The sequence below is a fragment of the Necator americanus genome, chromosome X (genome assembly GCF_031761385.1).
Source record: "Necator americanus strain Aroian chromosome X, whole genome shotgun sequence".
NCBI classification, from domain to species: Eukaryota; Metazoa; Nematoda; class Chromadorea; order Rhabditida; family Ancylostomatidae; genus Necator; species Necator americanus.
The window spans coordinates 17,521,879-17,538,865 of record NC_087376.1 but is presented as its reverse complement, the minus strand read 5'-3'; the positions used below and the strand labels follow the sequence as shown (position 1 = coordinate 17,538,865).

At 43.1% G+C, this 16,987-nt stretch overlaps 8 protein-coding genes across 9 annotated transcripts; 5 read left to right on the top strand and 3 right to left on the bottom strand.

Annotated features, from left to right (window-relative positions):
* Positions 1–1,304: 1,304 nt before the first annotated feature.
* Positions 1,305–1,685, bottom strand: RB195_023821 (uncharacterized protein; the record flags this gene model as incomplete). Its single annotated transcript, XM_064211379.1, has 1 exon — positions 1,305–1,685. One exon carries the CDS (start codon positions 1,683–1,685, stop codon positions 1,305–1,307), a length of 381 nt encoding a protein of 126 aa, XP_064067260.1.
* A 239-nt stretch (positions 1,686–1,924) lies between these two features.
* RB195_023820 (uncharacterized protein) lies at positions 1,925–2,311 on the bottom strand (the record flags this gene model as incomplete). The annotated part of the gene is made up of 1 exon (XM_064211378.1): positions 1,925–2,311. The coding sequence occupies one exon, from the start codon at positions 2,309–2,311 to the stop codon at positions 1,925–1,927; it is 387 nt and encodes a 128-aa protein (XP_064067259.1).
* A 59-nt stretch (positions 2,312–2,370) lies between these two features.
* On the bottom strand, positions 2,371–2,667 carry RB195_023819 (uncharacterized protein; the record flags this gene model as incomplete). The annotated part of the gene is made up of 1 exon (XM_064211377.1): positions 2,371–2,667. One exon carries the CDS (start codon positions 2,665–2,667, stop codon positions 2,371–2,373), a length of 297 nt encoding a protein of 98 aa, XP_064067258.1.
* Positions 2,668–3,707: 1,040 nt separating this feature from the next.
* On the top strand, positions 3,708–4,118 carry RB195_023818 (uncharacterized protein; the record flags this gene model as incomplete). Its single annotated transcript, XM_013452379.2, has 1 exon — positions 3,708–4,118. One exon carries the CDS (start codon positions 3,708–3,710, stop codon positions 4,116–4,118), a length of 411 nt encoding a protein of 136 aa, XP_013307833.2.
* Positions 4,119–4,191: 73 nt separating this feature from the next.
* On the top strand, positions 4,192–4,548 carry RB195_023817 (uncharacterized protein; the record flags this gene model as incomplete). Its single annotated transcript, XM_064211376.1, has 1 exon — positions 4,192–4,548. One exon carries the CDS (start codon positions 4,192–4,194, stop codon positions 4,546–4,548), a length of 357 nt encoding a protein of 118 aa, XP_064067257.1.
* Positions 4,549–4,557: 9 nt separating this feature from the next.
* On the top strand, positions 4,558–5,100 carry RB195_023816 (uncharacterized protein; the record flags this gene model as incomplete). Its single annotated transcript, XM_064211375.1, has 1 exon — positions 4,558–5,100. One exon carries the CDS (start codon positions 4,558–4,560, stop codon positions 5,098–5,100), a length of 543 nt encoding a protein of 180 aa, XP_064067256.1.
* A 159-nt stretch (positions 5,101–5,259) lies between these two features.
* RB195_023815 (uncharacterized protein) lies at positions 5,260–5,682 on the top strand (the record flags this gene model as incomplete). The annotated part of the gene is made up of 1 exon (XM_064211374.1): positions 5,260–5,682. The coding sequence occupies one exon, from the start codon at positions 5,260–5,262 to the stop codon at positions 5,680–5,682; it is 423 nt and encodes a 140-aa protein (XP_064067255.1).
* Positions 5,683–5,748: 66 nt separating this feature from the next.
* Positions 5,749–12,198, top strand: RB195_023814 (uncharacterized protein; the record flags this gene model as incomplete). 2 transcript variants are annotated; one of them, XM_064211372.1, is made up of 5 exons in its annotated part: positions 5,749–6,006; positions 6,997–7,111; positions 10,253–10,349; positions 10,436–10,527; positions 11,861–12,198. In XM_064211372.1, 5 exons carry the CDS (start codon positions 5,749–5,751, stop codon positions 12,196–12,198), a joined length of 900 nt encoding a protein of 299 aa, XP_064067253.1. The 2 variants fall into 2 exon arrangements, with proteins under 2 accessions (XP_064067253.1, XP_064067254.1); XM_064211373.1 differs by lacking the exons at positions 6,997–7,111; positions 10,253–10,349; positions 10,436–10,527; positions 11,861–12,198 and having other exon boundaries at positions 5,749–6,063.
* Positions 12,199–16,987: the final 4,789 nt, after the last annotated feature.

Below are 16,987 nucleotides of genomic sequence, written 5' to 3'. Positions count from 1 at the left end.
TGAATATTCGCTGACGCTAGCGGAAAGGGATTAGCCACATGTATCTACGTTCGCCATGACAATAGTAGGAAGGTATCACCGTTGATAAGTGGAAAAACATGGCTGACTCCTAGAAAACCAAGCTGTCTATACCTCGTCTCGAAATGATTGCCAATCTGATGGGTTTTCGACTTTCAAAAACTCTACTAGCTGCTAGTAAGGGTATATGCAATTCGGTGAAAGTCTTTAATGACAGTGAAATTTCGCACTGTTGGATCAAATCCACCAGGAATTTATCACCATTCGTTGAAAACCAAAAATGGCTCATCCTCAGAATCAAGAAAGCCATTGAATTAACAAATGTACAAATGCAACTATGAGTATAATAAACATTTCGTCCAGTTTTGAGAAATTAGCGCAAATCTCATAAAAGCCTCTTCCTTCCACGGAGATGTATCCGCAGGATATGCCAGTGGCAGGAATGCGGAGTTGTGGAAGTAATTAACGAAGGTTGGAGAAACTTCTGCCCGTTTTTAGGCCACACATTTGTCAAAAACAAACTCTAGAAGTATATTTGAAATTAGAAGCTTGTATTTGCGTTCAAATCGTATTTTCAAATCTAAATTTTGCCCACTCCTAAGAATTCCGGCGTTGGTTAGTAATGAAATTAGGAAGGATAATGACAGGACATAACAGGCTCTTCAGGTAGTTTAAGGTCTTTTCTGGAGGGATATTACTTGCTTTGTTTATGTTTTCCTTTACCCTTGATTTTTACATACCCTTTGTATTGAGTGAGTAACTCTGAAGGAAAAGATCCGCTATGTGTTTCTTTTGATTATTTTATCCTCTTCATTTCTCACTGCAGTGAAAGGGTACGTATAGAAATTCTCCAAAACAGTGATTACAAATGTCGCACCTTTGGTTCGCAAATTTATAGATTTCTTTGTTGTGGTAAACATGGACTTTCTTTTCTGGGCTTCATTCGATTTTTCTTACAAGAGTTACCCGTTGAGATACTAACAAATATGAAAACCGTTCTTGACGAAGAGACTGATTCCAATGGCATTTCATTTTCTCCTGCTTTAGTCTATAAGGCAATTCCATCCAACATTGTAAATTTGGTCAATCGTGCTGAATCCCTTTCGGAACCCTGCTTGCTCGCCTGGCTGTGCTTCATCCAAGACTTTTTCAATCCTATTAAGGATCACCCTTGTAAAGAGCTTGCAAATGAAGGACGTAAGCAGATTGGGCGATAGTTATCATGTCATGTGAATCGCCCCTTGTACAACAACACGATCTCGCTGGTTTATCAATGATTAGGAACCTTACATTTCGACAGGTAACGTGTGAGGAGCCTCGCCATGGTATTGATGAGTACTGGCGGAAGGTTCTTCAGGAGTTCTGGTCTTATTCTGTCGGGACCGGGTGCCGCACGATTTCTTACCGACATAATGGCATGTCGTACTTCGGACTGGAGTCATGCAACCATGAAGATGTTTAACGAACCGATCGTGTTCCTCGTCGATGCTGTTCATTGCGGAATCTTCCCAAAAGCCGGCTAGCGTAGCGAAGAGTCCAGTTAACGATATTTCTGGGACTTTGCTCTCTGAACTTCGCGGCTTTCTCTTCTCTTCATGTGAAGGAAAACCTTCGCCGAAGGAGGCGATGGTCCGATCCCGTATAAAACATTGGCACAAGAGCGACATCCTTCAGGCAAAACTTTTTACTGATGATGATGCGGTCAATTTCGGTGCAGTACCCTCCTCCAGGTGATTCCCACGACCAGCGTAGAGAGGAGGGCTCCCGGAATTGCAAATTCTTTCGGATGGTTTTGGTCGTCACGATAAACTCGGAAAGCCTCTCCTCCTGTTCGTTCCAATGTAGGCAGTGGGTCCCGTTGTAAAGTCACTCAGGCACTCCTCTAAGGCCAATCTTGGCATTAAAATCACCAACAATGATCTTGTTGAAAAATGTTCTTCTCCGTAGAACTTTTAGGTCCATACAGAAACCTTGGACTTCTTCCTCTTCCTATCTTGATATGACCATATCTTTTCATCGGCAGACGCCCGATTCGGGTAGTACGTTCTTCGAAAGAGTCGACGTTCTTTGCCATACTCGTGTTGACGAGGATGCCAACTCCACCAACTTTTCTATTTTCGCATGTTCCTAAGAAAAGTTCTTCTCCATTAACATACACGGCGTTCAGTGGGTGGCGCTGTCTCGTCTCGGTCAGACTGATAACGTCGTACTTAATCTTCTTCGTTTGCATCATCAGATCTTCGGTGGTCGCTTCCGATGCAAGCGTACATGCGTTATAAGTACAGATCGCCATCCTAATCCTTTTCCGTTTCGGTAGCCTACATGACTCCTGCAACCCCGTCCCACCTGGCGCTACCGTACCAGGCTTTCCTCCGGAATCAGGAGACTCTTTTCTATTACTGTTTTGCGTAAAATTTTAAAACCCATGGGCAGGTTGCAAGCCTCTAGTCCCATGAGTTTCTGGAAGAACTTCCGTTCTCCCGGAGTGGACATGTGGAGCTTATTTGTTGGAGGCGACTCCAAACCGCCTCCCTTGCACCTCCAAGTCACTTGATTGCAGGCTTTTGGCCGGACCGACGTGCGGGATACAAGGATGTCATGAGTCAGTCCTGGCTCAGCAGAAACAGAGAGTCCATCCCCTGAATCCATCTGCGCCTCTGGGCAAGCACAAGGTCGCTTTTGGTTCTCGATTAGCCCCCTATCCGCCACCCGGGGACACGCCACGTAGCCTCGCGACTAACCGGTTGTGATCCCTCTAGTGAGAGAGATTCGTGGATACTCGGATATAGGGAATAAAAAGACATCCATGTGCAGAAGTTCACCTTTTCTGGCTGTATGGTTCTCTCAAAACTTAGATGGGAAAATTCACAAAGTCGGAGAATTTTGGATAATTCCCATCTAAATTCCAAAAAATTAGGAGGTCCCAAAAGAAAATGATATAACTCTTTTGCAGAGTAAACATTTTCCTATGAAAAATTACCTGAAATATTTTTTTTCAGGTGCTGCCATCTTGAAATAATTTGCGATCATTCAGACGTAACAAGAAGCACAAAATCTGAAGGTTTTCGGCTATTTTGCTTGATCCATGTTCAATGTGTTGGGAACTAATTGTAAGTGAATTCTTCATCTTTTAGGAGTAGTTGTGACTTCTTTTTTTGTTGACTTCTCTGTGGAAATAGGTAGTCTTTTCGGGTGATATTAGAACTTCCCGCGGATCTCCCTCGCTAGAAGGATCACACCCGATTAGTCGTGAGGCTACGCGACGCGCCCCCGGTTGATAGAAGGCTAATTGCGGACCAAAAGCGACCTTGTGCTTGCCCTGAGACGCAGATGGATTCAGGAGATGGACTCCCTGTCTCTGTTGTGCCAGGTCTGACTCTGACATAAAATTCTTGTAATCCGCACGTGGGTCCAAAAGCCTGCATTCAAGTGACTAGGAGGTGCAAGGGAGGCGGTTTTGAGTCGCCCACAACAAATAAGCTCCACCAGACCACTTCGGAAGAATGTAACGTTCTCCCAAAAACTCATAAGACTAGAGACTTGCTACCTGCCCATAGGATGTAAAATTCCACGCATGTTACAGTAGTAAGAAAGAGTCTTCTGATTCCGGAGGAAAGCCCGATAAGATAGTGCCAGGAAGGAGAGGGTTGCAGTAGTTATCTAGGCTACCGAAAGGGAAAAGGACTAGGATGATGATCTGTACTTATAACGCACATGCGGTTGCATCGGAAGCAGCCATCGAAGATCTGATGATGCAAGCCAAGAAGATCAAGTACGACGTCATCGGACTGACCGAGACGAGACGACGTCACCCTCTCAACGCCGTATATGGAAATGGAGAAGAACTGTTCTTAGGAACATGCAAAAGTAGAGGTGCTGGTGGGGTTGGCGTCCTCGTAAACAGGAGTATGACAAAGAATATCGACTCTTTCGAACAACTTACGACCCGAATCGGACGTCTGCAGATGAGAAGATGTGGTTCAACACCAGCTTTGACTATCTTCGTCGCTTGCGCTCCAACACCAAGCTACGAGGAAGAAGGAGTCGAAGCTCTTTGGAGAAGTTCTACCGAGAAGATCATGCCTTCTACAAGGTCATAATTGGTGATTTCAACGCCAAAGTTGGCCCAAGAAGAACGCCTGAGGAACTTCACATCGGGACCCACGGCCTACGATGGAACGACCAGGGGAGAGGCTCTCCGAGTTCATCATGACGACTAATACCATCCATGGGAACTCGCAATTCCAGAAGCCCTCATGTCTACGCTGGACGTGGGAGTCACCCGGTGGAGGGTACCGTAATGAAATAGACCACATCATCGTCAATAAAAGGTTCTGCCTGACGGGCGTCGCTGTTGCGCCAAAGTTCTACACGGAATCGGACCATCGCTCCCTACAAGGAAGATTTTCCTTCACAAGGAGAAAAGAGAAAGCCGCAAGTTCAGAGAGCAAAATCCCAGAACTATTATTAACTGGGATCTCTTCGCTACGCTCGCCGGCTTTTGGGAAGATTCCGCAATGGACAACATAGACGAGGAATATGACCGGCTTGTCGAACACCTTCACGACTGCACGCAGAGGGCTGAGAGTTTTAAAACCACCAAGAGACCTTGAAGAGAGAAGATCGGAAGTGCTGGCTGAAGCTGCAGAGGCGGGAAAAAGCATCCGCTATGCCCGTCGAGACTTCTCCAGTCGCAAGACGAGGATGACTGCTCTCCAGAACCCGAAGAGAACAACCGCTGCATCGACAAAGGGATTGGAGAATATCATCTACGACTTCTACTCTGTTCTCCCGTCCGAAGTACGACATGTTATTATGTCGGTAAGAAATCGTACGGCATCCGGTCTCGACAGAATAAGACCTGAACACTTGAAGAACCTTCCGCCAGTACTCATCGACACCTTTGCAAGGCTCTTTACACGTCCAAATGCAAGGTTCCTAAGCAGTGGAAAACCAACAAGACCGTGTTGTTGCATAAAAAGGGAGACCCACATGACATCGGCAACTATCGCCCTAACTCTGACTCAGTTGAGACGGAATCGGTCATGGAGGCCTTGGAAAACCAAGGTGTTCAGTACATAAAGGTACTTCGAGAGTTGTACAGCAACTTTACGACCGAAATTTCGCCATTCTACAAGAATATCATCATTGACGTGAAGAGAGGGGTCCGCCGGGGTGATACAATCTGATAACACCTAGCATCAGTCGCGCGGAACGAATGCTGACCGAATTCGAGGAAACATGTGGATGCATCGGTCTTCAGCTGAATCTGCAAAAGACGATGTTCACGCGGAACGAATGGGTCTCGGATGCCCCATTCACGCTCAACGGAACAAACATATCCGAATGCAGCAGTTACGTTTATTTGGGTCGGGAATTGAACATGATGAAAGACCTGACCACCGAGCTGGGCAGAAAGAAACTAGTGGCCTGCGAAGTATACAAGAGCATCGAGCATATAGTGAGGAAGGCCAGGAACACTCGGCTCACCTCTTCAACATCACTGTGCTTCCTGCTTTGACCTATGCTTCGGAAACCTGGGCATTTCGCAAGCAGGAGGAAAACGCGGTGAGCGTCATTGAAAGCGCAATTGAGAGAGTGATGCTAAGAGTATTCCGTTTCACCCAAGTGAGGGACGGGATTCGAAGTCCTCTCCTACGTTAGCGATCGAAGATTAGAGACGCCGTCGCGTTTGCCAAGGAAAGTTAAATAAGGTGGGCCGGAAACGTAATGAGCTTTAACGATAACCGTTGGACCAGCACAGTGAGCGACTGGGTTTACCGCGATATTGAGCGCACTACAAGAAGACCGCTGACCCAATGCTCAGATTTCTTCACGAAGTCCTTCAAAGAAAATTATGATGCTCTTCGTGGTTTTATGCGAAAGGAGGAACCACTGGGCGACTCTGGCATGCGATCGGGACAAATGGAAGAATTACTGGCGTCCGCTCGACCACTTCGGAGATCAACGGGAGTCAAGGTTATCAAGGTGATCAAGGTGACAAAATTTAAGAATAACTATAACTCTAAGAAAAACTTGGTGTAGCGCAGTCGGAAAGACATACCGTTGTGGCTGCAGCATGATTGATGGGAGGTTCTATTCCGCCCTAGTGTAACCACGCCTTGACTTCACACATTGGCTAGCCCCGTCAGTCATTGTACAGGTTAGTTACCCGTTGTTAAACTTCAAACGATTCTGTATTAAAGTGAACTCGGCGGCCCATTCCAAGCAGATTTATCAACGCCAAATACTTTATACAAATACATTTATTCTTTATCCTATACACTCTGTAACTATTCAAATCGACGAACGACGTGAGATACGTGAGTTTTTTTATCGGTGTTTGGTGTTGTTAATAACATCAGATAATAGAATGTGATAAAATTCAAGTAATATATATATATATATATATATATATATATATAAACTGTAGATTATAGTGATTATTTTTAAGTGCCAGTGCAGCCTCCAAAAAATGAAGAGAAGAAATACTAGAAAACAGCAAACATGCATCTTCATTCTTCGGTATACCAGATAAAGTGACTCATTCATTGGTACACCAAAGGGCGATAAGTGCGTACAACCAGCGACCGAACATCCCGTTTAGCATTTCATCTCTAAAGAGACGAAATAGCCGAAACGTCAGGCGACTGAAGGTCCATAGTTAAGTTGGAAAACGACAAACTTGCTCTCCCCACAAAGACAACAGGCCATGCTCTTTGCACAGCACTTGTAAGCCCGAGTGAACAATCCCCTTTAGTGGGGTTTTTTGTATTCCTTACTGCAGATAATAGGTTGAAGTTCTCCAACACACGGACAAGTGTAACTGACGAGCGATATCTCGTCTATGCCTAAACATCTTATATTATTATTATTGCCCATTTTCGACTGTCTTTGAATCTTGGCATGTTGAAACGTAGTTTTTAATTGGTTTTCTTGATCTGTAGCCAAGATTGGTATTGATCTTCCTTTATTAAGCAACAGCTAACGTTTCGGCGTTATCGCCTTTGTCAGAGCCTGGAAAAAATCAACGGCATTAGCGATTTATTCTCTCAAGCCCCTCATCACCCTACAGAAAGCATTCAAACGATAGGTAGGTAAACTCAAGCAGAAACAGATCGGCTGGTGCTCACCTCATTAACTAGATCTGATCACGCAAAAGACCACGGGTGCGTGTATAGAGGGTCCCAGCGGAATTTCGAGCATGCCCCGGTCATGCTTCGTCAGGTCAATTAGCGATGGTGCGTTTTCCAAAGAGATTCACTTTCGTTGGCACCTAAATAGCTGACTCTGCTTACCTACCGCTAATCATACGCTGCATTACCGGCTAAAACATAATTCACCATCTACTAAATTGTTTTGGAGAATCAAACACATTCACTGCAATTTTTTGACGTGAGGTGATCTCAATTCTGTAATCGTACCAGAAGCATCAGGAATCCTCACGTGAACTAAAAGATAAGAATGTATCTAATTGCTTCAAATTACGTGGATAAAAATTTTTGTTAAGACGGAACATTTCAGCTCTCAAAAGTAACAGTAATGAGAATTGTCGTTATTCTGTAACTCCCAAGCTTTTTTTAGCCTAATTTATTTCTGAACAGATTGACCTTCTGTATCTCTGACTTCTTGGAACTTACAGGAGGAAAAAGAGTTCAAATTTGGTAAAATTTCTAGACTTTCTGAGGGTGATATAAAGACAAACTCACTCTCTTTCTTTACTAGAACACCATACAAAATCCCATGTATTCTAATTCTATCTAACACTATTATTCTTTGACTTGTTCGGTAATTTCGACAGCTCATACCACTCTTTTTTGCATATTTCCTTGTAACTGCGCAGTTTTCTGCATCTCTGTGGCTAGAAGAACATCCAAGACGCTTGTCTGCGTCTTCATGAACGTGACCTCTTCGAAGTATGGTCGCGTATCCGCCGGCATATCCACTGGGCACGTAATGTCTCGGAGGCATTTGCGAAGAATCCGCCGGGACCCGCTTTACCGTTCCCCAAAGACAACCGCGTACTACAACTATGAGTCACAAGGGTTTTTTATAGAGACCTCACGCCCTCCCCGTAGATCAAAACCTGCACAGGTCTTGATACGGGGATAACTCGTTTGTGATCGCAATGCACTCATCCTTCTTGTTCATTTTTGGACTTTTGGCGCTTATCCAAAAGCCCTCTAGCGTTCTGCGTGCTGTGATTTCGGACTCGTAGGATAATATACGAACATCTACCTCTACTTCGGAGTTTGGATGACATATTCTACGGTGTGCTCCAAGTGGGGTGAAGGTTTTTGATTTTGCGAGTCCATCTAGATGCTCCTTGACCCTAATACACAATGGGCGTCCCGTTTACCCTATATAATCGTCACCGCACAACCTGCACGTGATACGATACACCACTCCTGATACCATGCAATCACCCTCTCTACCATAAGGGCAAACCACACAGCTGGGAGTAGTGCAGAGTCGGCCATACGCACGATTACGCACCAGTTGACCCTTGAGGTTGGCTGGACGTGTTTCCACAATCCTCATGCCATTCTCTAGTCCTGCTTTTCGTAGACAGCTCCGTACCGCTCTGCTCATATCACCAGATATGTGAGGTAAAAAGAGCGGGATTTTCTCTGAGCCATCCCTACGTCGGATCTTCGAGAGGGATGTCGAGCCTGTCAAGTAACACCATCTCCAGTTCGGTACCCATTGGGTATAGGCACTTTATAAGCCAGATTTACAGATCATGTCTTCTCCTGGCTACTCGATGCCACTCTTGCCGCCGTCCTGAACATGTTACCTACAACAGATCTTTCCATTTTGCTGCGATGCGCTGAAAGATAGTGCATTAATATAATAATATTAATAGAAAGATAGTGGATTAAGATGTGTTTGCTATTGGGTTTCCGTTACCACCTAGTCCTCCACATCTCATTCCACAAGTAAATGTGCACATTTAATAAAGCCAACTAGTTGTCTATCAGTTTCTCCCTTGTGAACTTAATGTGCGGACACTGCGGGTTGAGAAGATTGAAGCACGTGTCTAATTCTGCTTGTTTTGAGCAGACTACGCAACAATCGTCTATGTAACCACAATACAGCAGGGTCTAGGTCTAATAAACTCGAACGCTAATGAACAAACTAGCGGCAATCTTTCAGCAAACAACACCAGCTACAGCTATACTAGCTATCATGCTTCATAATAACGCGCTTACTCCGTGTGTGTGTGTTTGTGTATGTAGTATGTGTGTATGACGAAAATACCCTTGATGATGCAAAACTCTGCACCGGTGAGGTGCTCAACCATCGCCTGCACTTGACAGGTCAGCACTCTACCTTTTCACATTGTCTAAAGCTAAACAGTGGGTGGGACGGATTCCACTGCGTCGAAATGGAAGACCGACGACAGAAAGCTGTAAAATGCAAGCGGCTGCTTAAATATAATACGAGCCAACAGTTTACGTGGTCTGACGTAGAGTGCTATTTTCATCACTAAGATAATGATATTCACGTTATTTCACGTCAGCACATCATTCTGTGCTTATTGCTAAGAGAAAAAAGAGAAAACTCATACCTTAAATAATATTTCCAAATTGTGGAAGTTTCAGGGAAACATAGATATAAAATCAAGTTTGATTGTTCCCCAATGTAGTATTGAGCGCCCATCGATTTGTCGATAAATACGACTATAACATGTCAGATAACACATCTAAATTCTATTTCTAAGAAGTAATATGATGTTCTATTTCCAGTAACTTTAACACTGAATTTCTTAGACCTGTTTCCTTTCTCTTGAATCTCTAAGACACATTCTTTTTTATTTTCGCTATTCTCTGTCTGTTTACCTACTTTTCTTGTCTCACTGCACAAGTACAAACTTTGTGCAGTTCATAAATTTCGTTGGTTTGTAACATATCCTGGAACAAATTTACGCTCATATTTCCCCAATTAAATATAGTACAATGATTGCAAAAGCTCAAGTTTTCATTTTAAAAAAAGAATGTAGTTATGTCTTCTATCTGGTTATTATTGCTTTAATAAAACAAGAAAGACATGTGCTTCATTTTATCTGCGCATATTCTTTCAATTAATAGCTACGAAGAATAAATGACACCAACAATGGGTACTATGTTAAACTTTGAGTAAAGCTAAGGGATTCCTATCTAGTCGTCTTAAAACACTCATGTTTTTTTCTTTTTTTTTTGTTTTTTTTTTCAACACTGATGTTTTGGCTCAGGAAATGGCATTCTTGCTCGTGCCTACAGATTTTTTCACAAAAATGTTCCCATGCAACAAATGTTCATGTATAAAAAGGAAACTTACTATGACTATGAGTGAGACAGTGTTGTTCGTCAGTTTGGTCAAATTCTGTATAACCATATAGGATTTCAATCGGAAAAATCTTATAGTGTCCATTCAGAAGTGACATTGTGCTGGTGCGAATGTTTAACTCAAATGACGTCACACTTTATTCCAACAAAAGCCAGCAGATATCAGAAGGCAGTCATGTAGGTGCAGTCTTTCGCCATTGTCATCCAATGTGACCCACCTATGTTTTGCTTTCGACATATATTCCGCTGGGTCGCGATGTTGGGAGATTGCTCTTAACCCACAGCCGTGAAGACATGCTAGGTGTTGTGTGCACCGCTTAGACCTCAGAAGACATCTTTCAAAGGCTCTGTGGGTAGTAGGTAGCTTCCTAGATGTGGCAACGGTGTCTGCCCACTTCTCCATCGCGTAACAGAGTGCGGGGAGACCTATCAAGTCGAACAGGTGGGCACGGAGCTCTTGGTACGTTAATTGGCCCGTAGCTTCCCTGGGTATGAATGTTGGCCCGCTCCTCTCATCCTTCTTTTCAATTCTTCCTTCAAGTCATTCTCCATACTCATAGAAGTCCAAAGTAGACGTATGACAAAGATTTCTTGATTTGGGAGCCTTCAAGTTGTACTCCTAAAAATCCAGCTACAAATAGAACTCATGCTGTATGCTCGCATAATTGAAAAAGGCTATCGACAGATAAATGCAATCATCGAAATCGAAACATACCACATACCCAAGATATATGAGATCATGGCACAGATCTCCTTCTTTGGAAGGATCACAGTTGCTTCGTCTCGAGACTACGAGGAGCATCCCCAGGTAGCGATAGGGTATAGTTGCGGACCAAAAGCGACCTTTGCCTGCCCCGAGACGCAGGTGGATTCAAGGAATAGACTCTCTGTTTCCGCTTTGCTAGGAACGGGCGTGGTACTATTGTATCCTGCACCCCGGTGCCACCAAAACCGGGCAACGGAGGGAACGGGGAGCAAGGGACGCGATTTGGAGTCGTCAACAAGAAATAGGCTTCTCTAGTTCACTCCGGTGGGACAAAACGTTCTCCGAAAACTCATAATCAGGTGTCGAGCATGTAGTTGGAAAAAACCCTTCTAAAAACAGTTTCCTCATCTTATTCTTTCTCTTATAGCATACTCGCTCTTATAGCAATAAAAATAGTCGTAATAGATAAAATCAAAGAAACAAATTCTCCACTTGATAAATAGATCAAAATAGTAAATTATAATATAGTAGATGTTAATAAGTAGAACTAGAATAAGAATTAATCTGTATTGCTGCAAGTAAAATAAAAATATATTAGGTTGTTCGGATATAAACGAGACTTTCGAAACTTTACGAATTTCAAACAGCAATTTGGACAGTTTTGGTTCCATTTTGTTCCTGGCGTTTTCGTGTATATTTTACTTTCTTTTTTGTTTTTTGATTTCTGTAATATTTTTTCTATTTCATAAAAATAAATTTTTTAATGTATTTTTTTAAATTTATTTTCTTTATTTTTATTTTATTGAAGATGTGATTTCGCGAAGTCAATACTACAAATGGTTTCAACGCTTTGAAAATGGAAATGAGAGCTTAGAAGACGAAGAACACCGACGTCGTCCTCAAGTGGTAGACGACGAATTACTGAAGAAGGCGATCGAATCTGATCCGACACAAACTGCAAGAAAACTTGCCCTAGAGTTCGGATGTTCGAATTCGACAATTGACGAGCATTTACATACAATTGGGAAGACAAATCGGTGCGGCAAATGGGTTCCTCATAAGCTGAGTGATGAAAATAAAGCTGTCCGTAAATCGAAAAAAAATCGAAGAGTTGGGCTGGAAAGTTTTGCCGCATCCGCCGTATAGTCCGGACTTGGCTCCTATCATCTATTTCGATCGATGCATCACGGATTGTGGGAGAAAAAGTTCAACAATATCGACGAAGTCCTATCTCGGGTCACATCATACTTCGACTCACAGCCAACCAAATTCTTTGAGGACGGCATCCACAACCTGCATGATCGACGGCGAAGCGTTGTTGATAGTTGTGGAGAATATCGTTTGGAATAAAGACTTGTTATGAAAAATTTTGTGATGTTTGAATGTTTGAGTCAAAAGTCTCGTTTATATCCGAACAACCTAATATAATGTAATAGAGACGACACAGATAGCTCACTGCAAGAAGTGAGTAGTAGAGGAGTAGTAATATGTCAATACATAGGTGCTGCTGTAAATTGAAAATATGAGGAAACTCTCAATGCGTATCCGACGGAACAATTTTTCTTTTGATATTGATAACGCACGACGATCGCCGCACGAATTTTTCCCATTTTGGCGAAACAAAACTGGTACCCAAACAAAACACTTTTCAAAAATAGTTTCACACTATTTTCTACTTTGTACGCACAGTTTTAGTCATAGTCAATGATTACAGATGGTGAATGTTTTGATGTTCACCGGAACTTCGATTTTTGTAAAACGGAAAAATTCATGAGAAGAACATTTCACGGACAACTTTTTTGAATTTGTAATGAGAACATTATTTACCTCATTTAATTGTGATTTAGAAGTAATTTTAGCAAATATCACAGACTCTGATTGGAAATGGCTGCTGGATTGCTCAGAGTCTGTTAGGTTGAAGTAGATATGAATAACAGACTGCAGGAAAGGGGAAAAAGGACAAGTAAGGGTGCGTAGACGAAGGTCTGCAAGTGATCATTGCTGGAATTGACGCGAATTGCAAAGACGGGACTTGAGCAACAATCCTATGTACTAGGAAAATGGTATTATCCTGCGGAGAGCACGTCGGATAACGATGGCCGTGTGGTCAACTTATGTAAACAGACGGGTTTCATAACCACTTCCACGTTCAAGAGGAATCATCGACGCCATCAGCTCACATGGCAGGGGTCAACCCTTTTAACGCCTTCACAGCATCGGAAGAGGAAGATGAGGACTCTTAAAGTTCAGTTCGACTACGTTTTGACGAGGAACATTCCTCAGTCGGATATCCGAAAATGTAGACCTGTTCGGGACGTCGCATTCAACTCTAAACATCGTCTACTTCTTCTCAGCTTCAAGATATGGTTCCACCAGAGAAATCGAAGAGTTTCTCCTTAACCGAAAATCGACATTGCAGGTCTGAAAGACGAAAAATGCAAAACGAAATTCTGCCTACGTGTGTCTATTCATTTTGGAGTGCGGACCAAGAAGAAGCTTAGCGATGCGGATTTCTTCATAGAGTCTATCAGGAAAACGCTCCCGGTTCGATTGCCGCGGTAGAAGTTTGCCATTGCATCTGCGGAAACAAAATCCACGTTTATTCCTTTGTGCGACGTCCGTAGCGCTAGCTATTTCAGCCAGAAAAAGCGCCTGAGAAGGAAGTTGCGTCGAAAGCTGCTAAAAGACTGGAGAACAAGAATTCGCGGAAAGCTTATACTGTACTAAAATAGTGTAGTGGCAAAATGAGAAGATGTTCTTCAGCCCTCAACACTGCCAATTGAGTGGCTGTCGGTGGAACAACTATTCCAACTTGGAGGGGTAACTTCAAGACCTTGCTAAACCGGCAAGAGTCATCAGTTCCTGAACTCAGGCGCGTTGATAGACCGATATATGTGGGTAACAAGGAACCACTGACCGAGTCGGAGGTTCTGGTCTGTGTCCAAAAGGTGCAGAATGGAAATGGTGGAGACGATGGAATTAGCGCAGAAATGCTGAAATATCTTTCTCCGTCTGGGATTCGTACGATGATAAAGATCATCCGTTCAATATGGATACATGGAAGGATACCTGACTAGAATAAGTGCAAGCACTTGAGGATCTCTTCCAGATTTATAGCTCGAATCAGAGTGGACGGACAACCGATTGAACTTGAAATTTTGTTACCTGGGCTGTACGCAGAAGAACAATGGCAGCTGAGAGAAAAATATTTATCAGAGATGCGCTAAGGCCATTTCTGCACGTATCTCTTTAACGAAATGGTTGTGGTCGACACCGATCATTGACGAAGTGCGAGTTTACCTATCCGCAATTCGCCCCATCATGATGTACGAATCGGATACTTAAGCAACACCATCTATGGCGATGGAGAGGCTTGATTGCACGGAAAGGAAGCTGCTTAGAAAGCTGCTTTGCTACTTTTGGGCTAGGGTATGCTACAATGAAGATCTTTACGCAGAAATTGATGTGGTATACCGGCGGATGACACGCGGAAGATGTCAACATCTTGTAACGTCATCGAAAGTGGCTGTAGACAATCGTTTTTCCTTCTTTGGTCATATATTAGGGAGACCAGCAGATATTTTTGTTCAATGAGTTCTGAGGAGTTAGTCAGGTTTGAGCTGGAAGAGGGCACCTGGTCGAATACGGAACTTCTGCACTGAAATCGTGAAAGAGGACCTGAGGACACTTAGCGTGGATAGGCAGCTGTGCAAGCTCTCGCAGAAGATCGAGAATGCTGGGCAGAGCTATGTTCCAGGGCGGCACAAGTCGGCGAAGATGCGGGCAATCGCGTCAGGCGATGACATCAGCCTACCGATTAGGTCACGTAAGTCAAGATAAGCGACGAAGTTATGTAAAGCGTTTCCACGTGCAGATGTACAAAGATGACTTCAGATCGGCGATGCGATAACATCCATGCGATGCGCAGAGCTCAAAAACAAGTTTAAGGCTAAAGATAAAACTCAGACATCGTGGCCTCACCTCACATCTTAGATACTCTTTCCTGGATCACTCAACCAAATGCTTAGGTTTCAATGCACCGATCTCACTGGACTCGCATAACACCTTAGTAATCTTTGAATATATGTCATGGATCCCCTAAGACTATGCTTATTTTTTAGGGTGCCGACTTTAGTAGCTTCACATCACACCTTTCTAGCTTTTCCTTCAAGGTATAAAGATTGAGGAATTCAGCAAAGAACTCTGGAGTCAGTTTAATTAGACGTGGTGACCAAAAAGAAACCCTGTGACGTCGAAACCTCTTCGAACGGGTGATGCACAAATTTTGGTTCAATCCTGAGGTAGAAGCACGCTTTGGATCTACGCAGAAAAGATCCAAGAATACTTTCGTACGCGCCGGCATCACTGCTTGAAAATTCGAAGAGGAGAAGCCGTTGAGAAGCATGTTGCCTCATCGGCCGCAAAGTGGAAAGGCGCTCACTCGTCCTCAACACTTGCAACGAGGTCGCTTCTACAACACTACTGATAGCACTGGCTATGTCAAGGGAGCACTTTAACACCTTGATGAATGGTCAAGCCTAAACTGGGACCCGTCTGACGGCGTCTGTTGCCAAAAGATGAAGAAGAAAGTTTGGTGCATATGACAAAATTGTTGCATTAATGCTTAAATCTCTTTTTTTTTTGTCTGAGATTCGTGAAACGATGAAGAAATTTGTACAATATGGATAAAAAAGAAAAAGATACTCGATTAATTGACAAACATTCATAATTCCCTTCCACAAGATGCTATATGCAACTTAGAAAACATAACAAAACAACTTTTCCCTCCAACGAATAGGCCGACTTGACTTCCATTCCTACCAATTCACTTTAGCGTATGTCTCCATTGCCAGGGGTAATACTCAAAATTTCGACTGAATTTATTTATGATTTAGTTTTCTAGACTTTGAAGCCCATTTCAATCCCCATCTTCAAGGTCGTCCGCTCAACTCGCTTCGCGCAGCTGGAATCTCAAAAAAGTTCGGTCTTTTAATCGACAACATGAGTCGGCGAATAAACGCTGCAGTTCGCTTCCCCAGCCAAATGCACTTCACCATTTGGAGTGGAAGTTGGATAAGAGAAAAGGCTGTCGCAGAACGATTTTTGTTCGACTATGCCATCGATGACATATTGACGAAAGCATTTGTCCATTCGTCGATCTCGAGTAGGCCAACGATGTTTCGACTCTTTTCATCAGCGAAACCAAGCTTTGAGTCTTTTTATCCACTTACCGTTCTATCTTGAAAGGTGGTTCTCGGACATGGACATTACCGCTTTTGGTTATAATGAAGTTCACTCGACGGAAATAGGGCTGCTTATAGGTAGGCTAGGTGACCACTACCAGAGGTATGCTGTATAACAAGGAATGTAAAACAAAATTGGATTAACTGCGTCCGATGACGCGTGAAACAAACAACTGAATATGGGCAAACAAATAACTACTTTAAATTCTAAAATAGCCAAGGAAAGGAATCTTTGCTCCGGTTAATATGTACAGGAGTCTTCGGTCTATAAGGAGGCTGCCAGATTGCCTTGCCCAAACTTTTTTTGAAATGCTTCCGTATCAAAACTGGGAAGAACCACTTCATCAAAAACGAGAATTGCGGGCAGAAACAGGCAAAGAAGATTCGTGGACCCTTGAAGTTTGCAGACAGAAAAGTCGTGTTTGAAATAATACGGGACAACTACGGATAGTTCGATGTTATCTGATCTTTTCCTGAAAATTGAACAGAATAATTAAGCTCGGCTAAAAGTTGTTACAGTTTTGCGAGGATGTGACCAAAGATATTAGGCCAGAAGCTTTATCCGCCAGTAAAGGCAAGGCAAGTAAGCGGAATGGTATAGTGTGAATAAATAAAGTTCTGGTACATTTTTTTGAATGCTAAAGCTTTGACACATCTCATCAAAATTACTACCGAATTACATCATGTATAGT